At 37.4% G+C, this 24,211-nt stretch overlaps 1 protein-coding gene across 2 annotated transcripts in view; it reads right to left on the bottom strand.

Annotated features, from left to right (window-relative positions):
- DDX50 (DExD-box helicase 50) overlaps positions 1-24,211 on the bottom strand; it is a 36,942-nt gene that overhangs the window by 11,795 nt on the left and 936 nt on the right. The window contains exons 2-8 of one of the 2 annotated variants that reach the window (XM_047701606.1): positions 21,194-21,493; positions 18,140-18,215; positions 17,593-17,771; positions 16,034-16,151; positions 15,734-15,919; positions 15,101-15,246; positions 8,568-8,717 (exon numbers count right to left, since the gene is read on the bottom strand). In XM_047701606.1, coding sequence (XP_047557562.1) covers positions 8,568-8,717; positions 15,101-15,246; positions 15,734-15,919; positions 16,034-16,151; positions 17,593-17,771; positions 18,140-18,215; positions 21,194-21,493 — 1,155 coding nt within the window. The remainder of the gene's footprint in view (positions 1-8,567; positions 8,718-15,100; positions 15,247-15,733; positions 15,920-16,033; positions 16,152-17,592; positions 17,772-18,139; positions 18,216-21,193; positions 21,494-24,211) is intronic. The other variant, XM_047701607.1, reaches the window with a different exon arrangement.

Raw genomic sequence — 24,211 nt, 5'->3', positions numbered from 1 at the left:
GCTTGACACTCTTCCTCCCTCTCACTCTGCCTCTTCCCCTGTTCGCTCTCTCTAAAATAAATAAAATTTCTAAAAAAAAATTTTTTAATGTTTCAAAGGGTTCATAACAATGATTTAACCCTAACCATATCTAAAGTTTAGTAACTAAGCCTAATGTATTCATGAGTGAATTCACCAGGTACTTGCTATGCACCAGTTCTGAAACAATCATAAAGAAACAGCCCTGGGACAGACAAGTTGACAGGTATTTTCAATACAGTATGATATGTACGATAAGCAGGTGCAGGGCACTACTGGAATACTTGAGAGAAAAACCCAACTTAAGGGGCACCTGGGTGGCTCAGTGGGTTAAGCCTCTGCCTTTGGTTTAGGTCATGATTTCAGGGTCCTGGGATCGAGCTCCGCATCCGGCTCTCTGCTTGGCAGGGGGCCTGCCTCCCCCTCTCTCTCTGCCTGCCTCTCTGCCTACTTGTGATTCTCTCTCTCTCTCTCTCTCTCTGTCAAATAAATAAATAAATAATAATAAAATCTTAAAAAAAAAAAAAAGAAAAGAAACCTAACTTAATTCTGTTTAAGGGGAAGGCAGCACTGAAGGTGAGACCGGACAGATCATAAGGAACTAGTAGGCAGAAGGATGAGCAGGAAACTAGGGAGTTTTGGGCAGAAAAAAATTCATACATAAACAGTGTGTCAGGGAACTACAAATATACAAGTATTGCTGAACCACAGTGTGAAAGGGGAAAGTGATAAGAGATGAGGCTGGAAAGGAATATGATCTTATCCTGTGGACAACATGAAACAACTGAATGATTGGAAGCCGAAGAGTATCCTGAACATATTTGCATCACTGAAGGAATACTCTGGTTATAATGTATAGAATGTATTAGGAAAGGGCAAGGCAAAAGCTAGGGAGACCTAGATAGCAGGCTGTTGTAGAAATCCAAAAGAGGTATCAGTGTCCTCGCCAAGGCAGTGGCAATGACCATCTATTCATTCAATAAATATTTAGTGATCTACAACATGCTGAGCACTCAGGATAAAATGGCAAACAAAAACGAGACTGCCCCCCTGCTCATCCTCTTTATACTTTAGTAGGGGAGATGGAAATTAATCAAATAATGAGGCATGCAAACAAATTTAGCCAACAAGTTTAAACAATGTTGCACCAGTCTAAGAGGCAAAGAGCATTTATCTATTTTTTTAGAGAGGGAGAAGTGGGGAGGCAGAGGGAGGAGAGAGAATCCCAAGCAGGCTCCACATGGAGCTGACATGGGGTTTGATCTCAGAACCCTGAGATGATGACCTGAGCTGAAATCAAGAGTCAGATGCTCAGGGGTGCCTGGGTGGCTCAGCTGGTTAAGCCTCTGCCTTCAGCTCAGGTCATGATCCCAGGGTCCTGGGATCAAGCCCCACATTAGGCTCCCTTCTCAACACAGAGCCTGATTCTCCCTCTCTCTCTGCCTGCTGCTCTGCCTACTTGTGCTCTCTCTCTCTCTCTCTGTCAAATAAATAAATAAAATCTTAAAAAAAAAAAAAGAGTCAGATACTCAATCTACTGAGCCACCCAAGCACTCCAAGGCAAAGAACATTTGTAAGAGAACAGTCTGACCTATTTTGGGGCAAGGAAGAATTCCTTGTAAGTGGTACTCTGGACTTTTATCTGAAAGATGAGTAGGAGCTGCTAAGCAAGGAAGACTGTAAGTTCAAGAGCCCTGGGATGACAGGAAACATGGCAAGTATGGAGAGCGTGCAGAATGAGAAGGTACAATAAGACGAAGCTGGAAAGTAAGTAGGGGCAAGGCCATAAAAGAATTCAAGAACTATTGGTAGATGAAATCTGGGGGGCCTGGTAAGGGGAGGAGAAATGAAATATAAAGGAAAGAAATATTACACATGACTTCCAGATTTCAAGCTTCTGAAATAGTAGTAAGAAAGAAATGGACCATTTTAAGGGCACCTGGGTGGCTCAGTCAGTTAGGTGTCTGATTCTTTGTTTCAGCTCAGGTCTTGATCTCATGGGTCATGGGGAACTTGCTTAAGGAGTCTTTGCCTCTGTCCCTACCCCCACTCTCACTTGTACTTGCTTTCTCTAAAATAAATAAATCTTACCAAAAAAAAAAGGAAAGAAACAGACCATTTTAAATCATGGGAGATAGAATCCAAAAATACTTCGTAATTAACTGCACAGCAAATGATAAGGAAGAAAAATCAAGAGTGATGTGTAGATTCCTTACTTAGTCTATGGGTAGATATACCATTTAAGAATAGGGAATGTTGGAGACAGAGTGGGTATAAGAAAATAGAAAAGAATGAATTCAATTTTAGGTACCCAATAATGGGTTGGGGTGTCTGTGGCCAGTAAGATAAACACAGGTCTAGATTCTGGAGACAGAGCTAACCTGAAGAAAGATTTAGATATTATCAGCACATGCACAGGAGCCACAAGAGTGATTAGTTATACCCATCTATATATGTAGCTATACTTCTTTTTTTTTTTTAAAGATTTTATTTATTTATTTGACAGACGAAGATCACAAGTAGGCAGAGAAGCAAGCAGAAAGAGAGGAGGAAGCAGGCTCCCCACCGAGCAAAGAGCCCGATGCAGGGCTCGATCCCAGGACCCTGGGATCATGACCTGAGCAGAAGGCAGAGGCTTTAACCCACTGAGCCACCCAGTCGCCCCTGTAGCTATACTTCTTTATTTTTATACTTACTGTCTGCTTGCTGTAAGAAAAGCATTGTGTTAAATAATTTAAATAAATGATTTCACTTACGCCTTAAAAGTGGAAAAAACTTATTTTTAATTTTATTTATTTATTTATTTATTTATTTATTTATTTAGAGAGAGGGAATGCACACAGCGTGCACATGTGCTTGTAAGCAGAGTGGGGAGGGGCAGAGACAGAATCCCAATGGGGATTCTGTGGAGCCTGACGGAGGTCTTGATCCCACCACCGAGATCATGACCTGAGCTGAAATCAAGAACCAGATGCTTCAGTGACTGAGCCACCCAGGTGCCCCACTGATATCACTCTTTAAAAGGGAAACATGGGCAAAGAAACATGAAGTGACTTGCTCAAGGTTACACAGCTAGTAAGTAATATAACTGGAATTTAAACCCTAATATGTCTGACTCCAAAGTCTGTAATATTAGTCACTATGCTCAGGAAGAATACATAGTGAGAAGGCGCAAGGACAGACATTAGATCTATGAGGAATGCCAATACTGGAAGTACGAACAAGAATACAAAAAGACCTCAACAAAACTTAGAAAGTTAGCTGGAGAGGGAAGAAAACCTGTGTGATATCGCAGAACCCAAGGTAAGAGAAATGTTCAAGAAAGGAAACATTGCCTTACTGTTGTTTTTAAGTCATAAAAAAAATACTTTAAAATAAATTGGATGGTTTTCCATTGTGAAATTTTCAAATTCACTTTTTAAATTTTTTTAATTAAATTCAATGAATTAACATACAATGTATTACTAGTTTCAGAGGTAGAGTTCAGTGATTCATCAGTCTTGTACAATACCCTGGGCTCCTTATTACATCACATGCCTTTCCCAATGTCCATCATCCAGTTACCCCATCCCCCTGGCCCCTTCGAATTCACTTTTTAAAAATTTGATACAACACTGATTTTTTTCACTTGATAACTAGTCCTAAGAAGTGACATTAATACATTTATAATACCAGTGATGGTTTCCAGATCTCCAACTTATGAGTAAATCATTTTCCAAAACTTTGTGGGCAGGCATGTGTGGGTGTGTGTATGTATGTATGTGACTATTCAGCATTAAAAAAGCATTGTTCTGGTAAAAACTGACTTTAAGAAAAAAATTAAAAATTAAGAAAAAGAAACCACTAAAGTTCCTCCATTAGTCCCTAAAATCCTGTATCCCCTATAATGATGTAGTACTACTTTTTACCTAAATAGTAAACCAGCAGAAGAGAAACTGCATTGCTCTCAACCACAGAAGCTCATTAGTAAGAAGGGAATTCTCAGCCAGCCTTTGCAGCAAGGCAGGTCCTCCCTAGGAGATAAAACAAGAGCTTCTGCAACACTACCACTGCTAAGTGTTCTAAAGAAGTAACAGGAAAAAAGGTAAATCAACTACCCTCGATCATTTTCACTATTTACCAATTGTCGTCCATGTAAACTGTATATAAAGCTAAAACTATACAGTTAGTTAAAATGATACTGGGGAAGATATTAACAGCATAGTCTTTGAATCTCCAGTTCCCACATAAAAACAAGCACAGCAATTAGGACAACAAACTTAAAAGTCCACAGACATATAGGACAAAAGTAAGAAACAAGTATTTTCATAAGATTTCCAAAACATGAACAGGTAGAGACAAGACTTGTATATATAGGGCAAGGGGGAGATCTGCTGGTCCTAAGAACAGATACTCCCTAGAAAGCACAATGGACCGATTTAAGGATAGCAGCTGAAAGCAGAAGAGTTTTTGTACACTGAAGGGCGATTATAAGGAACCAGAAGTAAGGTCTGAAAGAGGCTGGAGCAGCCTGGACCCTTTATGAACTTTCAAAATTTATATGCCAATGCTTCCTTGCCAGGACAAAGGTCCACAATAAGGAGAAAGGATTGGATCTAGGATCCAAATTGAGGATGCCAGGGATCACAGAAGCAAAGGAAGAGAAGATCGAGATAAAAGTGAGGGAAATGACAGCCAGAGCTCAGAAAGTGGGGATCTTTTTTTTTTTTAACAGCTTTATTGAGATATAATTTACATACCAAACAGTAACAGAAGCAGCAGCTCTAGAGCTGTGAAGCTTGAAAACTATTCTGACCCATGCCTGCCCATTTAAAGCTCATAAAGAGTCAGTAGAGCATGCAACACTCCATCTTAGGGCTGTGAGTTGGAGCCCCACACTGGGTGTAGAGATTACAAAATCTTTAAAAAAAAAAAAAATTTAATTTCACCTAAAAATGAGCAACAGTAAAGAATAAAATTCTTAACACCAAAATAAATAAATAAATAAATAAACCCAAATAATCCAATTTAAAAATGGGCAGAAGACATGAACAGACATTCTTCCAAAGACATTACAGATAGATGGTCAACAGACACATGAAAAGATGCTGAATATCACTCACCACCAGGGAAATGCAAATCAAAACTACAATGAAGTATCACCTTACACTGTCAGAATATCTAAAATCAAAAAGAAATCACAAGAAACACCAGGTGCTGGCAAGGATGTAGAGAAAAGGGAACTGTTGTGTACTATTGGTAGGAATGCAAACTGGTGCAGCCATTGTGGAAAACAGTATGGAGGTTCTTTAAAAAGTTAAAAATAGAGGCTACCTAAGCTACTCTAAGATCCAGTAACTGCACTACTGGATATTTACCCAAAAATACTAAACACTATATTCAAAGGGATACACCCTATGTTTATTACAGCATTATTTACAACAGCCAAACTATGGAAGCAGCCCAAGTGTCCACTGACAGAGGAGTGGAAAAAGGAAATATGGTATGCATATACAATTAATATTATCCAGCCATTAAAAAAAGAATGGATGGACTCTTGCCATTTGCAACACGGATGGAGTGAGAGAGTATGATGCTAAGCGAAATGAGTCAGGGAAGGCCAAATACCATATGATTTTACTCATATGTCGAATTTAAGAAACTGTTTTGTTTGTTTGTTTTCGTTTAACGAACAAAGGGAAAAAAAGGGAGAAAGATAAACCAAGAAAGAGACTCTTAACTACAGAGAACAAAAAGCTGGTTACTAGAGGGGAGTAGAGCTGGAGGAGAGCTGAAATAGATGATGTGGATTAAAGATGCTCATCGTCATGAGCCCTAAGTAATGGATAGAACTGGTGAATCACTACACTGGACACCTGGAAATAATTTAGGACTGTATGTTAACTATACTGGAATTAAAATTAAAAACGTAATTTTAAAAAATACAGCTGAATCCCACAAAAAGTAATCAGGAGAGGGGAAAAAGAATAAGCAAATAATATCCCCACAAATCATGAAAGAGCTCTAGAAAGGCACCCCCATAAAACAAATGGAAAGTATAGCATATTTCTGAATAAGCTAAGAGAAATTTTTAAATGATATAAGAAAGAACAAGAAAAATCAAAATGAGAAAAAAAAATGAGGTGAAATGACTCAACAAAGAAACAGAAATAAAGACTTCACAAACGAAGACTTTACTGGAAGGAATACAAGACTGAGCAAACATAAGAGCTAATGCCTTAAAAATAGGAAATCTTTAAAAAGTGAAATAGAGATGAAAAGGATTTGAGATAAAGTGACAAAGAGGGAAAAAAAAGAAATCAACATCCATAAAGAGTCCCTAAAGGGGAAAAAAAAAAAAGCAATCAGACAAACCAAACACCAAAAAAATTGTAATTCAAGAAAATTCTGCTGAAATATTAAATATATTTGAAGCTATAGTGTACCCACAAAACATAACCAAGAACAATACCAAATACATTCTTTTAGTACAAAATACATTCTAATAACACTACTGATTAAAGATTTATTTATTCTAGAGAAAGAGAGTACCTGTGAGAGTGTGGGGAAGGGCAGAGGAAGAGAATTTTCAAGCAGACTCCCCACTGAGTGCAGAGCCTGATGTGGGGCTCAATCTCACAACCCATAAGATCAAAACCTGATATAAAACCAAGAGCTGGACGCCTAACCTGTGCCACCCAGGAATCCCTGATTTTTAAAGAAAAACTTAAAGTCTTTTGCCTAAAGGCAAAATCTTATAAGAAGAAAAAAAAAAAAAATCAGACTGGAATTAGATTTTTTTCCAGCATGCTTCACTCCCCAGAACAATGGCAAAACATATTCAAGATACTGAAGAAAGAAAATATGAACCAAGAATTTTAATATCCAGCCAAATGGTTTCCAGGTATAAATTTATAAACATGCTATTATCAAAAGGCAATTATTATTTCCATAAGCCCTTCTTCAGGAATCTACTAGATAATAAGTCACAGACAACAAAAATGGTTGGACAGACACTGACATAAAAACTGACAGCATTACTATCAGTGGATGTTAATATCACAAAAAGAGAAAGAACTACACAGTATTACTCCTATAACATAGTTTTGCCCTAATTAAACAAACAAACCTGAATTTTCAGAAAATACAGAAGACAGAGGTACATGTTAAATGATTGCACAAGGAAGCAATACTCTAGATTATGGAAACTTAGTTTCTTAAACAACAAAAAAAGCTACAAGAAAAAAATAAATGAGGGGAGCCTGGGTGGCTCAGTAGGTTGGGCCTCTGCCTTCACCTCAGGTCATGATCTCAGGGTCTTGGGATCGGGTCCCACATCGGGCTCCCTGCTTCCCCCTCTCTCTCTGCCTGCCTCTCTGCATACTTGTGATCTCTGTCAAATAAATAAATAAAATCTTTAAAAAAAAAATAGATGAGAAAGGAATCCTTTTATTAAAGAGATTTAATGAAATCACACAATTTACAAATATGTGGATCCAGATTCAAGACAAAAACTCTAAAAGAAAAAACAAAGCAATCATGAGGCAACTGACGATCTGAACACTACCTGACATTTAGAGATACTAATTACTGTTAATTTTAAATGTGGTAACAGTATTGAGTTAAAACAAACAAACAATTCTTTTCTTTTAGAGACACATACCCAAATATTTAGGGATGTAATAATATGTTATCTATGGTTTGCATCAAAATAATTCAGGAGCAGGAAGTGAGTGGGCAGTGGATAAAATAAGGTAATTGTTGCAGCTGGAGAATGAATATGCAGGGTTCATTAGACTGTCAACTTTTGTATATGTTTAAAATTTTCTACTATAAAAAGTTAAAAGAAGGGGCGCCTGGGTGGCTCAGTCATTAGGCATCTCCCTTTGGCTCGGGTATGATCTCAGGGACCTGGGATCAAGCCTCAGCAGAAGCCTGCTTCTCCCTCTCCCATTCCCCCTGCTTGTGTTCCCTCTCTCGCTGTCTGTCAAATAAATAAATAAAATCTTTAAAAAAAAAGTTAAAAGAAAAAAGACATGGACTTAGTATTCTAATCCATTCATTCAATAAATATTTGTGAATATTACCCCCTCTTACCCATAGAAACTCATTTTGTTTCAACCTTTGTATTTTCAAGATCTCATTATGAAAAGTCTTAAAAAAGCCTTCTCATGAAAACGAGCAGACTTCCACTCTGACTTAAAGACCATGACAGGCTGGCTATAACTTCCTTCTGAAGTAGACTCAATTCTAAAAATAACAATCTTGGGGTGCCTGGGTGGCTCAGTCAGTTAAGTGTCTGACTCTTGAATTTGGCTCAGGTCATGATCTCAGGATCGTGAGATCAAGCGCCCTTCAGGGCTTTGCGCTGGGCATGGAGCGTGCTTGGGATTCTCTTCCTCCCTCTCCCTCTGCCCTTCTCTCTGCCCCCACACCCATGTTCTCTCCCCACCGCCCATCTCTCTCTCCAAAAAAAAAAAGACTATCAAAACTAGTCCACAAAGGACAGTATTTTTGTTCAACGAATCATTCTATAATCTCAATTAGAGAAAGCATGATAAAATACTTACCTGTTTTATATGTGGATTCATGGCCATTTCAGTTACATTCTTTTTGGTCTCACAGAAAATAATAGCCCTCCCTTCAGACCCACTGTAGACTTGAAGGACATCTCCAATAACTGCTGGCCTTTGAGACCAATGGCACTGGATAGCCAAATGCTTTGAGGAAAGAAAATATCAAGTATCTGTTTCATAAAAATTAGCGAAAAAGACTTATTTTGTAAATATTTTTTCTATCTGTTCAAGAATTGGCCTTTCTGGCATAGAGTAATACAATTCTCCCCAACCCCAACTTAAAAATATACAAATGGCCGTCAATAAGTGAAAGGATAAACAAATTGTTGTATATTAATACAATGTAATACTATTCAATAATTAAAAGGAACTAAAAAAGAAAACAATCAACTATTGATATATGCAACAATATAGATTAATGTCAAAACATATGCTAGGTAAATGAAGCCTTACAGGAAGAGAATACACACAGGATTCCATTTATATCAAGTTCTAGGTGGGGTGCCTGGGTGGCTCAGTGGGTTAAGCCTCTGCCTTCAGCTCAGGTCATGATCTCAGGGTCATGGGATCAAGCCCCACATCGGGCTCTCTGCTCAGCGGGGAGCCTGCTCCCCCACCCCACCTGTGATCTCTGTCTGCCAAATAAAGTCTTTAATTTAAAAAAGTTCTAGAATAGGCAAAACTAATCTACGGCAGAAAAAACCGGGAACAAGGTCGCTTGGGTGGCTCAGTCAGATAAGCAGCTGACTCTTGATCTCAGCTCTGTCTCAATCTCAGGGTCATGAGTTTAAGCCCCAGGTTTTTAAGTAGGCTCCACACCCACTTAAAAAAAAAAAAGAAGAGAAAAAAAAACAGAACTGTGGCTATCCCTGGATGGGGGACTTGACTGAGCAGGAGCATGAGGGAAATTTCTGGGATGATGGTAAGGGGTTTGGGCGATACATGTGTTATGAATCTGTCAAAACTAAAGCAAGTGCACTTAAAATTCTGGGGTTTTTTGTATGTAAATCTTATCTTTTAAAAACTGTAAATATTATATGAACCTCAAAAATATATGAATTAAAAGAAGCCCAACACAAAAAAGTCACATATTACAGGATTACATTTATATGAAGTAACCAAAATAGTTAAGTCCCTAGGGATAGAAAGCAGACTGGTGATGCCAGGGGCTAGGAAAAAGGGAGAATGGAGGAACTAACTGCTTCATGGATATGGGGTTTCTTTTTGGGGTGATGAAGTGTTCTGGAAATGGACAGAAGCTATGGTCGCACAATATCATGCACGTACAGACACTCAACTGTACATGTTATACAGTTTATGTTAATTTTGCCTCAAAAAAATCTGTAAATATTGAGCTCTAGTTAACAATACGCATGCTAAAGTACTTATGAAGAACTATGCTCATTTCTGCAATATGAAAGGAATTAAAAAAAGATGGATATAAGGATAAGTAGCTAAATGATAAAACAAATATAGTAAAATACTAATGGTAGATCTAGCTGGTGGCTACATGAGTGTTCACTGTAAAACTCTCTTGACTTTGGACACCTGGGTTGCTTAGTCGGTTAAGCATCTGTCTTCAGCTCAGGTCATGATCCCAGGGTCCTGGGACTGAATCCTGCATCGGACTCCCCACTCTTCCCTCTGCCTGCTGCTCCCCCACTCCTTAGACTCTGTCTCTGACAAATAACAAAATAAAATCTTTAAAAAATAATAAAATAAAATAAAAGTAAAAAAATTTTAAAAATAATAAAATCTTTAAAACAATGTTGAGGAGAAAGATCAGGCTTTAAAGAGGGCACTTGATATAATGAGCGCTGGGTATGATATGCAACTCCTGAATCTCTAAATTCTATCCCCGAAATTAATAATACAGTATATGTTAACTAAATTTATTTTAAATAAAGAATTTTTAAAATAATAATAAATAAAACTTAATAATGTAGGGGGAAAACTGGTGTATATACTAAATCTGTGCATTTTAACATATATCTCAAAAAATTGTTTTTAAAATGTAATACATATTAATTAGAGCACCTGGAAAACAGAAAAGAACAAAGAAGAACACAAAGAATCATTTGTACCACCTATGACAGTGTCTTGCTTCTCCCCATTCTCAAAAGAAACCAAGAATCTAAATCTGCAAGCCTTACAATCCAATCATCAATTCACAGGAAAATGAAGGTGGAGAAACATATTAAAGAACACCTTAGGACTACAAATCAGCAATTGAGACTGTGGGAAATTCATCATTTGAAAAATAATCATTTCCTTTTAGCCAAATAATTAGAAGAAAAAAGAGATACATATAAAAGATTTAAGAGAGGGGCGCCTGCATGGCTCCGTAGGTTGGGGCCTCTGCCTTCAGCTCAGGTCATGGTCTCAGGGTCCTGGGATCGAGCCCCACATCAGGCTCTCCGCTCCTCGGGAAGCCTGCTTCCTCCTCTCTCTCTGCCTGCCTCTCTGCTTACTTCTGATCTCTGTTTCTGTCAAATAAATAAAATCTTTAAAAAAAAAAAAAAAAAAGAGGGGCGCCTGGGTGGCTCAGTGGGTTAAAGCCTCTGCCTTCAGCTCAGGTCATGATCCCAAGGTCCTGGGATCAAGCCCCACGTCAGGCTCTCCGTTCCGCAGGGAGCCTGCTTTCTCCTCTCTCTCTCTCTGCCTGCCTCTCTGCCTACTTGTGATCTCTGTCAAATAAATAAAAATAAATAAATCTTTAAAAAATAAAAAATTAAATAAAAAGATTTAAGAGAAACATAAACCAGTGGCAATTTATTTTTTTAAGCAGGCAGGGTGAAGTCATAACCCTGAGATCAAGACCTCAGCTGAAATCAAGAGTTGGTCACTTACGGGGCGCCTGGATGGTTCAGTGGGTTAGGCCTCTGCCTGCCACTCAGGTCATGATCTCAGGGTCCTGGGATCGAGCCCTGCATTGGGTTTTCTGCTCAGCAGATATTCCCCCTCTCCCCCTGCCTGCTGCTCTGCCTACTGTCAAATAAAAAAATAAAATCTTTAAAGAAAAAAAAAGAGTTGGTCACTTAAACCAACTGAGCCATCCAAGCACCCCAGACCAGTGGCAATTTAAAGATCTTATTTGGATCCAGACTGAAACTACTAAAAAAACAAACAAACAAACAACTAGGGTAATGTGGATACTAGGTATTTCATAATACTAAAGAACCACTGGGTTTTTTCCTACTGTGATAATAACTGTGGTTTATGCTTTTTTTTTTTTTTGACAAATTACTATTTTTTTAAAAGATTTTTTATTTATTTATTTGACGGACAGAGATCACAAGTAGGCAGAGAGGCAGGCGGAGACAGAGAGGGAAGCAGGCTCCCCGATGAGCAGAGAGCCTGATGCGGGGCTCAAACCCAGGACCCTGGAATCACAACCTGAGCCGAAGGCAGAGGCCTTAACCCACTGAGCTACCCAGGCGCCCCTTTGCTTTGTTTTTTAAAGAATATTTATCCTTTATTTATTTTTTAAAGATTTTATTTATTTACTTGAGAGAGTGAAAGTGAAAGAGATCGCAGAGGGGAAGGGAGAAGCAGATTCACCGCTGAGTAGGGAGCCCCATGTGGGCTCAATCCCAGGACACTGGGATCATGACCTAAGCCGAAGGCAGACACTCAAGTGAGCCACACAGGTGCCCCAAGAGAATACTTATCCTTTAAAAAATATATACAATTACGTGAAAATGAAATGATGACTGGATTGCTTCAAAGGTAGGAATGAAGAAGGTATGGGGGTTTAGAAAAGATCATCATTAAAGCCTGGTGATAGGTATATCAGGTCCCTTATAATATTCAATTTCTACATATGTTTGAAAATATCCTTAATAAATTTTTTTCACTGATATATTTTACCCTTACAAAATTTTCAGCCATTACAAAATACAAAAGAAAGCTTCCTTTGACTATTCCGTACTGTTAAGTCCTCTTTTCCAGGAAGTAATTATTACTAGCAGTTGGATGTTATCTTTCCAACCTATCTTTATACATTTACATAAATATCTGAAAAATCCATTTAGCATTAATATATTTTTTGGAAAATATAATTCTAGGAGGCACCTGGGTGGCTTAGTTGGTTAAGCGTCTGAGTTTTGGCTCAGGTCATGATCTCTAGATAAATATATATATAGTATAATTCTATACGTATCATTTTGTAATTTAGGTTTTGCCACTCAACGCATTCCCTTTTCTTTTTAAGATTTTATTTATTTGAGGGGCGCCTGGGTGGCTCAGTGGGTTAAGCCGCTGCCTTTGGCTCAGGTCATGATCCCAGGTCCTGGGTTCGAGCCCCACATCGGGCTTTCTGCTCAGCAGGGAGCCTGCTTCCTCCTCTCTCTCTGCCTGCCTCTCTGCTTACTTGTGATTTCTCTCTGTCAAATAAATAAATAAAATCTTTAAAAAAAAAAAAGATTTTATTTATTTGACATAGAGCGAGCATAAGCAGAGGGAGTGGCAGAGGGAGAGAGAGAAGTAGGGTCCCCACTGAACAGGGAGCCCAATGCAGGGCTCGATTCCAGGGTACCCGGTATCGCGATCTGAGCTAAAGGCAGATGTTTATCTGACTGTGCCACCTAGGCGCTCCCACATTCATTCTTTTTACCAATTCCATTATATTTATACATTATACTATTGCTTATTTAGACCATTTTTATTTACATACATCTAACACATACACGCATACCTATTAAATGGAAAGTGACCTATCCGTACCTGTCATAAATGCATATTTTTCTTATATTCCATTCCATTCCCTTTTCCCTTTTCTTTCTTTTTAAGTAAGTTCTATATCCAACATGGGACTCGTACTCGTGACCCTGAGATCAAGTCACACTCTGAGCCAGGCCGGCACCCCGCCCTCTCCTTAATTTTTTTTTTTAAATACACTATTAGTTTGAATTTTCACGGAGTGAAAATTATCCACCTTTTCCTTTATGGTATTTTCTTCTGACTTTATTTTTAGAAAAGCTTTCCCTTTCCTGAAATCAAATAACTGTTCATCTATATCTGCTTTAAATGATTTTATAGCTCACTTTTTAAAAATTTATTTATTTGAGAGAGAGAGAGAGACAGAGCGAGAGAGGGAACACAAGCACAGGGAGAATGAGAGGGAGAAGCAGACTTCTGCTGAGCAGGGAGCCCGAAGCGGTGCTCACTTCCAGGACCCCAGGATCATGACCTGAGCCGAAGGCAGATGCTTAACGCCTGAGCCACCCAGGTGCACTATGGCTCACTTTTTAAAATTCTTTTGAGGGAGCACTTGGGTGGTGCAGTTGGTTAAGTGTCCAACTCTTGGTTTTGGCTCAGGTCACGATCTTAGAGTCCTGGGATCAAGCCCCACCTCAGGCTTGGTGCTCAGCACAGAGTCAGCTTGTGACACTCTCTCCCTCTGCTCCTTACCCCCATCCCATGAGTGTGCCCGCTCTCTCCTGCTCTCTTAAATCTTTAAAAAAGTTTATTTTCTTACATAAAAAAATAAACTTTTTTTAAAGATTCAAACTTTTTAAAAGATTTCATTTATTTATTTTAAAGAGAGAGAGAGTGAGAGAGAGCATGAAACAGGAGAAGGTCAGAGGGAGAAGCAGACTCCCCACTGGAGCTGGAAGCTCGATATAGGACTTGATCCTGGGACTCTGGGATCATGACCTGAGCCAAAGGCAGTCGCTTAACCAACTGAGCCACCCAGGTGCCCCCAAAATAAATTCTTTTGAGAATTCTTTTGGTATAGGGTATGGGATGGAGATCTAACCTTTTCACCTAAGTTGTTTTTTTTTTTTTAACTTTTTAAAAACAATTTTATTTATGTATTTGACAGAGACCACAAGCAGGCAGAGAGGCAGGCAGAGAGGGGGAAGCAGGTTCCCTGCCGAGCAGAGAGCCCGATGCGGGGATTGATCCCAGGACTCTGGGATCACGACCTGAGCCAAAGGCAGAGGCTTAACCCACTGAGCCACCCAGGCGCCCCTTCATCTAAGTTTTAACACATTAAACCTCCCAGTGCTGTTCTCTTCAAATTGATCTAAACTGCCCCCTTTGTCATTTTCTACACACTTTAAGCCTCTCTCTACAGCTGCTTGTATATCACTTGCTCGGACTTGTCTGCTAACATACTTTTCTCCTCCAATTTATTCTACTCTACTCCTCAGTCTCAGACCACAGAAATACACAGGTATCTTATTGACTAAAGGCAAAAAAAGAAAGACTTGGGGATGCCTGGGTGTCTCAGTCAGTTAAGCGTCTGTCTTCAGCTCAGGTCATGTTCCCAAGAACTGGCATCGAGTCCTGCTCCGTAACTGCCACTCTGCCTGCCACTCCCCCTGCTTGTACACACACTCTTTCTCTCTCTGAGAAATAAATTAATTAATCAATTAATCAATCTGGAAGAAAGGAAGGAAAAGGAAAGGAAGAAAAATAGATAGATTTGGTCTGAACTGGTACCCAAAACTTAAGTTTAGCTTCAACAAATTTCAAATACCAATAAAAGCTATAATCTATCATGCCAGAAAGCTACTTACTTCCACAGTAGTTGCAGCCTTTTGAGTCATTTTTCCAACAAGGTCAACTTGTTCATATCTGGATTTCATGTATTTTTTTGCAACTTTGTACACCCACTGTGGGCAAGTTGCAGAAAAAAGTAAAGTCTGAGGATTGTCTTCAGAATCTTAAATAAACAAAAAGAAATCAAATGCTTTCTTAATATCCATGATGTAGTTAGCTCTTGAAAATCCCCCTCCACAAACTTCAAAGAAATCATAAAAAATTCAAAATGTGGGTACATTTTGAATATACAAACTTCATTACTATTATTAGAACTGTCAACTTTCAAAACTGGGGGAAAATATCAAGAAAACTGAGCCCAGAGGAAAGGTGAGAATTTAAGAAGGGACAATGAGCAAAGAAATCAGTACAATGAGTTCATAAATCTAACTACTGCCTACAAAAAATAATACATGAAAGAAAGCATAGGAAAGTAACACACAGTTAAAGGATGCCATTGTACTTTCTTGTGTGCAAAGAGAGCAGATACCAAGTAACTTAAGTTTTCTTAGAACACTGGTGATGACGTAATAATAATTATGAAATTAAAAATCTGTAACTTTTAAATATAAGAAGCATGGCTAATGTGTTTATTTTTAATTAGGATATACCAGTTTTGTAGGATTCATGGATAATATCTTCGACTTGTTCAGCAAAACCTAAATCTAACATTTGATCCACTTCGTCAAGCACAACATGGCGCAGTTTAGAAAGATCTAACCGGCCGCTCTGCAGATGGTCTTTGATACGACCAGGAGTCCCGACCAAGATGTCAATACCATTTCGAATATGATTAACTGTGAGAGGAGAGAAATTGCAGTAGTATATAAGAATCAAATATGTGTTCTCACATTTCTTCAGATATAAGTACCAAATAGATCTTTGCACTACTACCACACATATCTACTCACTTTGGCTTTGATAGGATGTCCCACCATAAAAACATGCCACATTGAGTTTCCTAGTGATATCTTTGAAGTCTTTGGCTACTTGGTTTGCCAGTTCCCTTGTAGGAGCCAAAACAAGAACCTAAGCAAGAGGGTTAAAAAATAAAAAGATACTTCTCTAAAGACATCAAAATTCAAACTGAGGAGACTTTTTCTTAAGGTACATTTAAAACTAGGAATCTCAACATTAAAGTCATAGTATTTAAAGACAGAGCACACACACACATAAATTAATTTAAAAAATAAAGACAGCACAAATGACAACAAGAATAGTAACTTATAATACCCTCCCCTCTTCCTTCAGGTCTCTCTTCAAAACTCACTTTCTCAATGAGGTTCTTAATCCTCTTCTCCTATGCTTCACTCCTCCCTTAACTGTTTCTCCTCAGTCACTTAAGTCATGTAAAATATTTATGTTTTACTTATTTGTTTATTGTCTGTCTCACCCACTAAAATATTCAGCTCCAGGGTAGCAGGGATTTATGTCAATTTAAGTTACTGTATTCCTTATGCTTCAAACAGTGCCTGGCACACAACCAGTGCTTTACGTGAATTACATAATTCAATCCTCACAAAAACCCTATGAGGTGGCATTATTATCCTAATTTTACAGATGAAGAACCCAGGTCTTAGAGAAGTTAAGAGTTTTGCCCAAGTTCAAACAGCTAGAAATGGTGGAGCTCAAATCTCCAATTATGTCCTTCTAGAATAAAAGCTTTTCAAGGCAGTGTTGGAACCATGTCCTACTTCTTCTATTACTTGCAATCTTTCCTAATTTCACCTAAGAAACAAAGCTCTCTAAAAAAAGGTTTTTCCTGTTGACCAACCTGATCCAAGACTGCCATGACTTAATTATATTCATATCTGTGAATTTACTTAAATATTGCAATACTATTTAGAAGTCTTAAAGAACAAATAAGTTTTAGTCATATATCTGTTCAAATTATGATACTCATTTTTTCCTTCTTCACTTTTATTAACCCTAAAGTGAATACAGGTTCTGAAAACATCAAATTTTAGGCGAAAATTTCACGGTCTTCTCTTTTCTCTACTACAATTTAGGCAGACCTCCAATATCCCATAGGAACTAGCAAAATCATTTCTATAATCTCTTCTTAAAAAGTCTACCAGTGAAATAGATATTAACTGAATGATTAAATAAATGAATACCTCTTTAGCAAATTCATTGTTTAAAAGCAAAGATCAAGACTGAAAAAAAAGAAGAGAAGGTCACTAAATATACTCACTATAAATATACCTAAAATTAGACATGCTGGCTTCATAACATACACTTGTCAAAGACATCTATGAATCCACATACATTACATTCATATGCAATAACTACTTCATTCAACTTTACTTGAGATTTATGTTAAAAGTCAACTGATTATTGTTTTAGGATCTAAATTTTTACTTTCTGCCACAGAGCTAACTTTTCTATCTTGGCGGCACTTGAACTTAAGAGCAGTACATTCTTTCCTTCCCTTTCCATTAGCGTAATGTTTAAACCTTTCACTGGTTACCTTTGGTGAGCGGCTTTTTTTAATTGTCTCTTGATTTCTTTGGAGTCTTTCAATCAAGGGGATGGCAAAAGAAAATGTCTTTCCTGTTCCTGTCCGTGCTTGAGCAATTAAATCTTTTCCTTCATAAACAGGACCAAAGGTCTTAACTTGAATAGGGAAAAGATAGGATACCCCTCGGCCTGTAAAATGAGATTCCATTGAAATATATTGAAGACTAGCTTAAGGAAAAAATATTTTTATTTGAAAATGACAATCTATATTCCTCAATGTCAGCCTAAAAATACACTACCTCGTGACATTTACAGTTATCCCTACTGCAAAGAGGAATTTTTAAAAAATTGATCTGACACTTTTGACAAATACATAAAATTATTTAAAGTTAAAAACCAGTTAGAATATCAAAAAGGATGACATAGAAATAACTGCAGTTAAAGACCAGCTATTTCTCTTATGCTTTCTATATTCTCCGTTTGGTCAGAAGAGGCAGATTTTTTATAAAATCTAGTTGTAGATTTTTCAGTTATATATCCATTAAAATTCATAGTACCTTTTAGAAGCTTTATTGTCTCTTCAGAAATAGGGAAATTGGAGAAGGCTCCTTCTTTCTGTTCACGTGTTAGGGTCTGCCAAAATGAAATCAAAGTTCTAACTGATATAGTTCATATTCAACTAGGTATTTAGAATCTTATTCATTTACCGTTTTTGGTTTTACTGAATGAGCTAACAAAACAACTTTAGTTAGTATTTGCAAAAATTGTATAGATTAACTTACATGATAAGTTAGTGGAAAATCCTTTTAATTTCAAAAGTATCCCTTCAACTAACAAGTTTACACAATACATTTTCCCACAATACATTTTTTTTCTTTTTTCATTTTTTTTTAAGAGAGGAGGAGTGGGAGGGATGGGGCAAGGGAAAGAGAGACTCTTAAGCAGGCTCCATGACCAGCGTGAAGCCCACCCACTGGGCTTAATCTCACAACCCATGAGATCACAACCTGAGTCCAAATCAAGAGTTGGATGCTTAACAAACTGAGCCACCAAGATGCCCCACCCACAGGACATTTTAAAATGATTAACTCACAAATAAAACTCCCTTTGGAAATACATCTACTACATAAACCAAAATATATTTCCATTTGAGACATTACAGAAGAGCTATTTGATCATCTAAGTCATACTCACAGATATAGACTATTAATTACAAGGTCTAAGAGAAGCCTATAAACTACCCTAAAAAAAAAAAAGTTACACAATGAGCAAAGTAAATTGTTTCTAAAAATAAGTGTTTTAAAAAAAAAGTTGTTCTATGGCTCTAAAAAGCATGTTTTAGGTCACGAAAACAAAGAAAAGTTCCTGTAAGCTTGAAAATTTCTTTAACACATATACAGGTTAACATGACATAATCATTTAACATCTATTGAAAACTTTATGTACTAATCAGTGTGTATATAGAACAAAGACAATATAGCTACCTGTTAACTTTATTATTGCTATGTTTAAAGAAAGTAGTTCCAGAACCATACACAATAGTGGTTTCGAACAGAGAATCAGATAAAAGACATAATATCAAACTGAAATTGTAAGCCATTTAAGCAAACCTCAAGGCTATTATCTTTTTAAGATTAAAAGAAAATAATTTTATTACAAAAGTAATACATTTTCATTATAGAAGCCACATATAAACAGAAATAAAACTATAATCCAGTCAGCTAAAGCCACAAATGAAACAAACACTCCTCCAAACCTCAGTCTATGCACAAATAAATTGTATCTATCTATTTACCTATTTATTTATTTATTTTTAAGTAGACTCTACATCCAACGTGGGGCTCAAACTCACAACCCTGAGATTAAGTCACAGCTCTACCAACTGAGCCAGTCAGGCACCCCTAAATGTTTTTAAATAAAAATACTGTATATACTGTTTTGTAATTTTTTTTCATTTAGTAGGATACATTGAATACCTTTTAATAACTTATTTTTTATTTTTTTGTAAGTAGGCTCCACGCCCAATGTGGGGGTTGAATTCATGAGCCTGCGATCAAGAACTGCATGCTCTACTGACTGAGCCAGCCAGGCACCCCTGAATACATTGTTAACATTCTTCTACAACCTTTAGGATTGACATCATCTATTGCATAGATATAGCATATTTCCTAGAACCAACTGCCTACTCTCAGACATTTAGGATGTATACATTTTTTGCTAGTATCAACAATACTGTGATAAGAGTTTCATACATCCCTGCACAACTCATGAGTATCTTCTAAGGAGGATAAATGCCTAGAAGTAGAATTCCTGAACCCAAGTGTGATCCAAAAAAATAATAAACAACCAAGCCTATTATAATACAGAGCACTGTACCAGGTAAAATCCCAATAAAGCAAAAGCAACTGTACTTCTGCTATTAGCAAAAGACAAATTCGTAGGGCCTTATTTAGGTCAGTCAACTCTCTAACACATGTGCTTCCTGACAAATATCAAATTCACAAATAAAAAAATACCATATTTTAAAGCAAAAATTCAACATGTGGGCGCCTGGGTGGCTCAGTGGGTTAAGCCGCTGCCTTCGGCTCAGGTCATGATCCCAGGTCCTGGGTTCAAGCCCCACATCGGGCTTTCTGCTCAGCGGGGAGCCTGCTTCCTCCTCTCTCTCTGCCTGCCTCTCTGCCTACTTGTGATTTCTCTCTGTCAAATAAATAAATAAAATCTTAAAAAAAAAAAAAATTCAACATGTTTTCCCAAAGCTCTGCGAAGATTACACATTAAATTAGGTTCCGATGTATTTAAATTATTGGCAACCATCAGATTTTAAAAATATAAAGAACTATTAATTACCAAGAATTATTAAGACTATCAGTGTTGTTTCTTCCAGAGGACCTGAGTTACTAACAATTTATGATACCTAGACAACTCTATGAACTCTGCTAGAGGAAAATCGCAAGAACAAATTGAATAAATTCTGTGCAAGAAAATATCTATTTTAATGGGTATGGGCAAAAGCCATGAGTACAGCAAAGCAAATTCTGTATGAAGCATGTTTTCTACAGCTCCCAAAAATTATCCAGAACAGACTTCTTCAGATCATTTTTAGGTTTCATTTCTGTTTAAAAATGCAAACAGCTTTAAGACTGAGTTACAATCTAAATATCATTTAGAGTTGGTATTGTTACAGAAGCAGAAAAAACAGAAGGCAAAATACACAAAGTCAAGAGGCTTTATGTACCTTTTTTCAGGAAGTCAGATGTCAATTCATGAGTACTGGTAGGGACTGAAATAACCATAAGAAATCCAAGTAGGTGACCATCGATCAGCAATTTGGAAAAACTATTTAGGAACCCAACTGTACAGGAAAGGTTTACATTCGACCACCCCCCAACCTCCACTCAAAGAAAAAGGCAATACAATAACAGAAACAAGGGACAAAGGAAAAAGGGCTCATCAGGTTTCAGCTGTATAGACTTTACTGTCCAACTGAGGGCACCAGACACTATGGAATCATTATGAAATCATTACGGAATCAATTCTAATTAGTCTAAAAATCCAATTAGCCTGTATTTCAGGGATAATGCCAAATGCATAACAAAAAGTATTCATACCTCCTCTAGTTTATTATCGCTTGATTTAGGAGTAGAACTATCTAAGGATGACACTCGCTTTGATTTTTTTTCATATTCATCAATATCTCCATTTGACAGATCTTTCCTTCTTGACTTATGAGATTTAGAAAATTCATCTGAAAGTCTATTATTACATCCTTCTTCAGTGTCTCCATTTAGCTTCTCTTTCACTTTAGCTTTTTTGGGCTTGGGAGCATCCAAGTTATCTGCAACACCATTTTCTCTTGTTTCCGATTTCTCATCTGAGTCATAATGGTGCCTTGACTTCCTTCTATCACTCTGTGGAAAAACAAAGAATCAGTGACAAGAGGGTCACAAGCTCTCCTCTTAAGACTCTAGAGAACTGAGAGCATGATTCCCCAACCAGCAAAGTTCAATCTACCATCACCTTGAAAAGTTACCTGGTAGAAAGCCAGACTGGTTGCTAACGCCAAGCCTAAGCCTCACCTCTTGCTTTCTTTCTCATCCCATTTCTTGCATTCTCAAGACTTGGCCTCTAGCCCCTCTCAGATCCCATTACATGATTTAAGGGATATCAAAATAGCTCCTTTCAGAAAAAGATGAGAACCTGAGATTTATAATTATAAATTAAAAAGCAAGCAAACAAAAACTTCTAATATCTCCAAGAGAAAAAAAGTTAATATTATTGAGTACCTACCTAGCATTGTGTAATGTGCTTTCGGCTTATCTTGTTTAAATCTTCATAACAACCCTATAAGGGAAGTACAGGTCCATAATCCCTTATCCGAAATTCCGATATCCATAAAGCTCTGAAAACCGAAAGTTTTTTGGTAACTTATTTGGAGACAAAACCTCACCTAACCTGAACTCTTTTGGTGGAAAAATTCGACTTGAACTGATGTGAGGCTATTTATAACTTTTATTTATTCCACTTAGTAAGCATATTCGTATTTGATATTAAGGTGTTTGATTATAAGTTGGGGGCCCCAAACCCTACCCGGGTGTTACTCTTCGAAAAATTCCCAGAATTCTGAATTAGCCCCAAGGATTTTGGATAAGGGATAGCGAACCTGTATTACCTTTGCCATTTTACTGATGAGGAAATAGAAGTTCTTAGAGTTAAGTAACTTGCCAAAGACTCAACGTGCAGGATTTCCTTCCAGTGAAAGTGCTAGTAATCAAGCTCTGTCTGATTTGAAAGACAATGCTCTTTTCACATCACGCTTCCTCTTCGAATTTTGATAATTAACAGGTTAAAGAATAAACAAACAAAACTATGTAATTCATGTAAAGCTCCAACTGTTACACTTCCACGAAAAGGCAAATATATTAGTAATCCTTGAAACTTTTAAAAAGTTTTTTTAGTTAATTAATAGAACTTTAGAAAAAGAAAAAAAGACAACTCTGCAACTTTAGTTTTAAAATGCCAAACTGGTGACCAGTGTTTTAATATTTGCAAACAGCAAGAAATTATTTGGCCATTTAACACTTGGTCAAACGTTCAAAATAAATTACAAAGTAATTATTAGTGGTAGCAACAAAACCACCACCATCAACATTTTCACCATAATTAACATAAATTTTATAGAGTACTTTCACATACAATTTTCTCATCCATAAAATGGAGGAGAAGCTGTGAAAACTGAATAACACATATTAAAATGTTTTGTAAACAGCAGAGTTTTACATTAACATAAATTATACAGTTACATGTTACAACATTTGATCTTTCATTAACTGAACTAGCCCACATCTCCCCAAACCAGGAAGTTCTATAGAAAAACAAGGTTATTTACAGAGCCAGCCTTGGGGTTAGAATCACTTTTGGGCCCCATACTTCAGAAAGATGAAGCAAGGTAAAGTGAGATCTCAAGTCCAAGTCCACCAATATCCCAAGGTGATGAAATACATCATTCCACATCAGATCCATCGTGGGGGCCGACACTGTCCACTTCCTCAGCTTCCATGGCACTCTATATACCTTCCTTATCCTCTTACACCTCCCCTCTCCAATAGGTCCCCTCCCTCCCCCTTCTGTGGATGCTCCTAAGCCTCTGTTCTTTGTGTATACTTTCATACCATTTTCATGGCTTCAACAAACACTTCAATGCTTCTTTCCTCACGTGCACTCTGGTTTTGAGAATCTAAGGCCCAGCTCCATAGTTCTACATATCCAAAACCAAAGTTATCTTCAACTCAATGCCAGATCACTACCCGAATGCTGTTTCTATTAGTTGGTACTCCAATCTGCTTCCCAATCTTCAGTTATCTTTCATAGTTGGAGGAAAACCAACAAGTATTTCTGGAATATCTACAACGTGAAAGCCACCAATTTACAAGAATGTATTATTATGTAAGGATGGACAAATATATGGCCATTTTCCTCAAGAATCTTTGGAAACATTTTGGGGAAGACACACAAGGGAAAAGTGAGCTAACTTTACAAAGAAGCACGTAACATGCCAATAAAATGGTAAAGATAGCAATGGAACAAGACTTCAAAGGGGAAAGAGATTACTGGATGTATATACTGGAGTGTTTCGAATAGACACATAAACTAAACCTTCATAGATAAGACTTGAATGCAGAAGGAGATATAGGTATTTCAGGAGGAGTCAAAATTATGACTGCTTGGTGATTCCACTTACATAAGGTATTTAGAGAGGTCAAATTCATAGTCATAAAGTAGAATGGTGATTTCCAGGGACTGAGGAGAGGCAGCAATGGGAAGCTGGTGTTTAATGGGAACAGAGTTTCAGTTTGGAGGGTGAAAAAGTTCCGGAGATGAATGGTGGTGATAGCTGCAGAACAGTGTGAATGTACTTAATGCTACAAAACTTGCACTTTAAGAGAGTTAGAATAGTAAATTTTATGTTATGTATATTTCACCACACACACACACACACACACAAATAATAATAACAAGTGGTTGGCTGGAATGCCAAAGTTTATCTTGATGATAAGGTAGGAAAATGTAGGTTCTGCTCTCTAGAACTATACAAAATATTTTCATTTTTTTGGTCAAATGTCAGCCTT

Source organism: Lutra lutra, chromosome 14, assembly GCF_902655055.1.
Source record: "Lutra lutra chromosome 14, mLutLut1.2, whole genome shotgun sequence".
Taxonomy (NCBI): Eukaryota; Metazoa; Chordata; class Mammalia; order Carnivora; family Mustelidae; genus Lutra; species Lutra lutra.
Note: the sequence above shows the minus strand (reverse complement) of the source record. Positions and strands in the feature narration are given on the sequence as shown.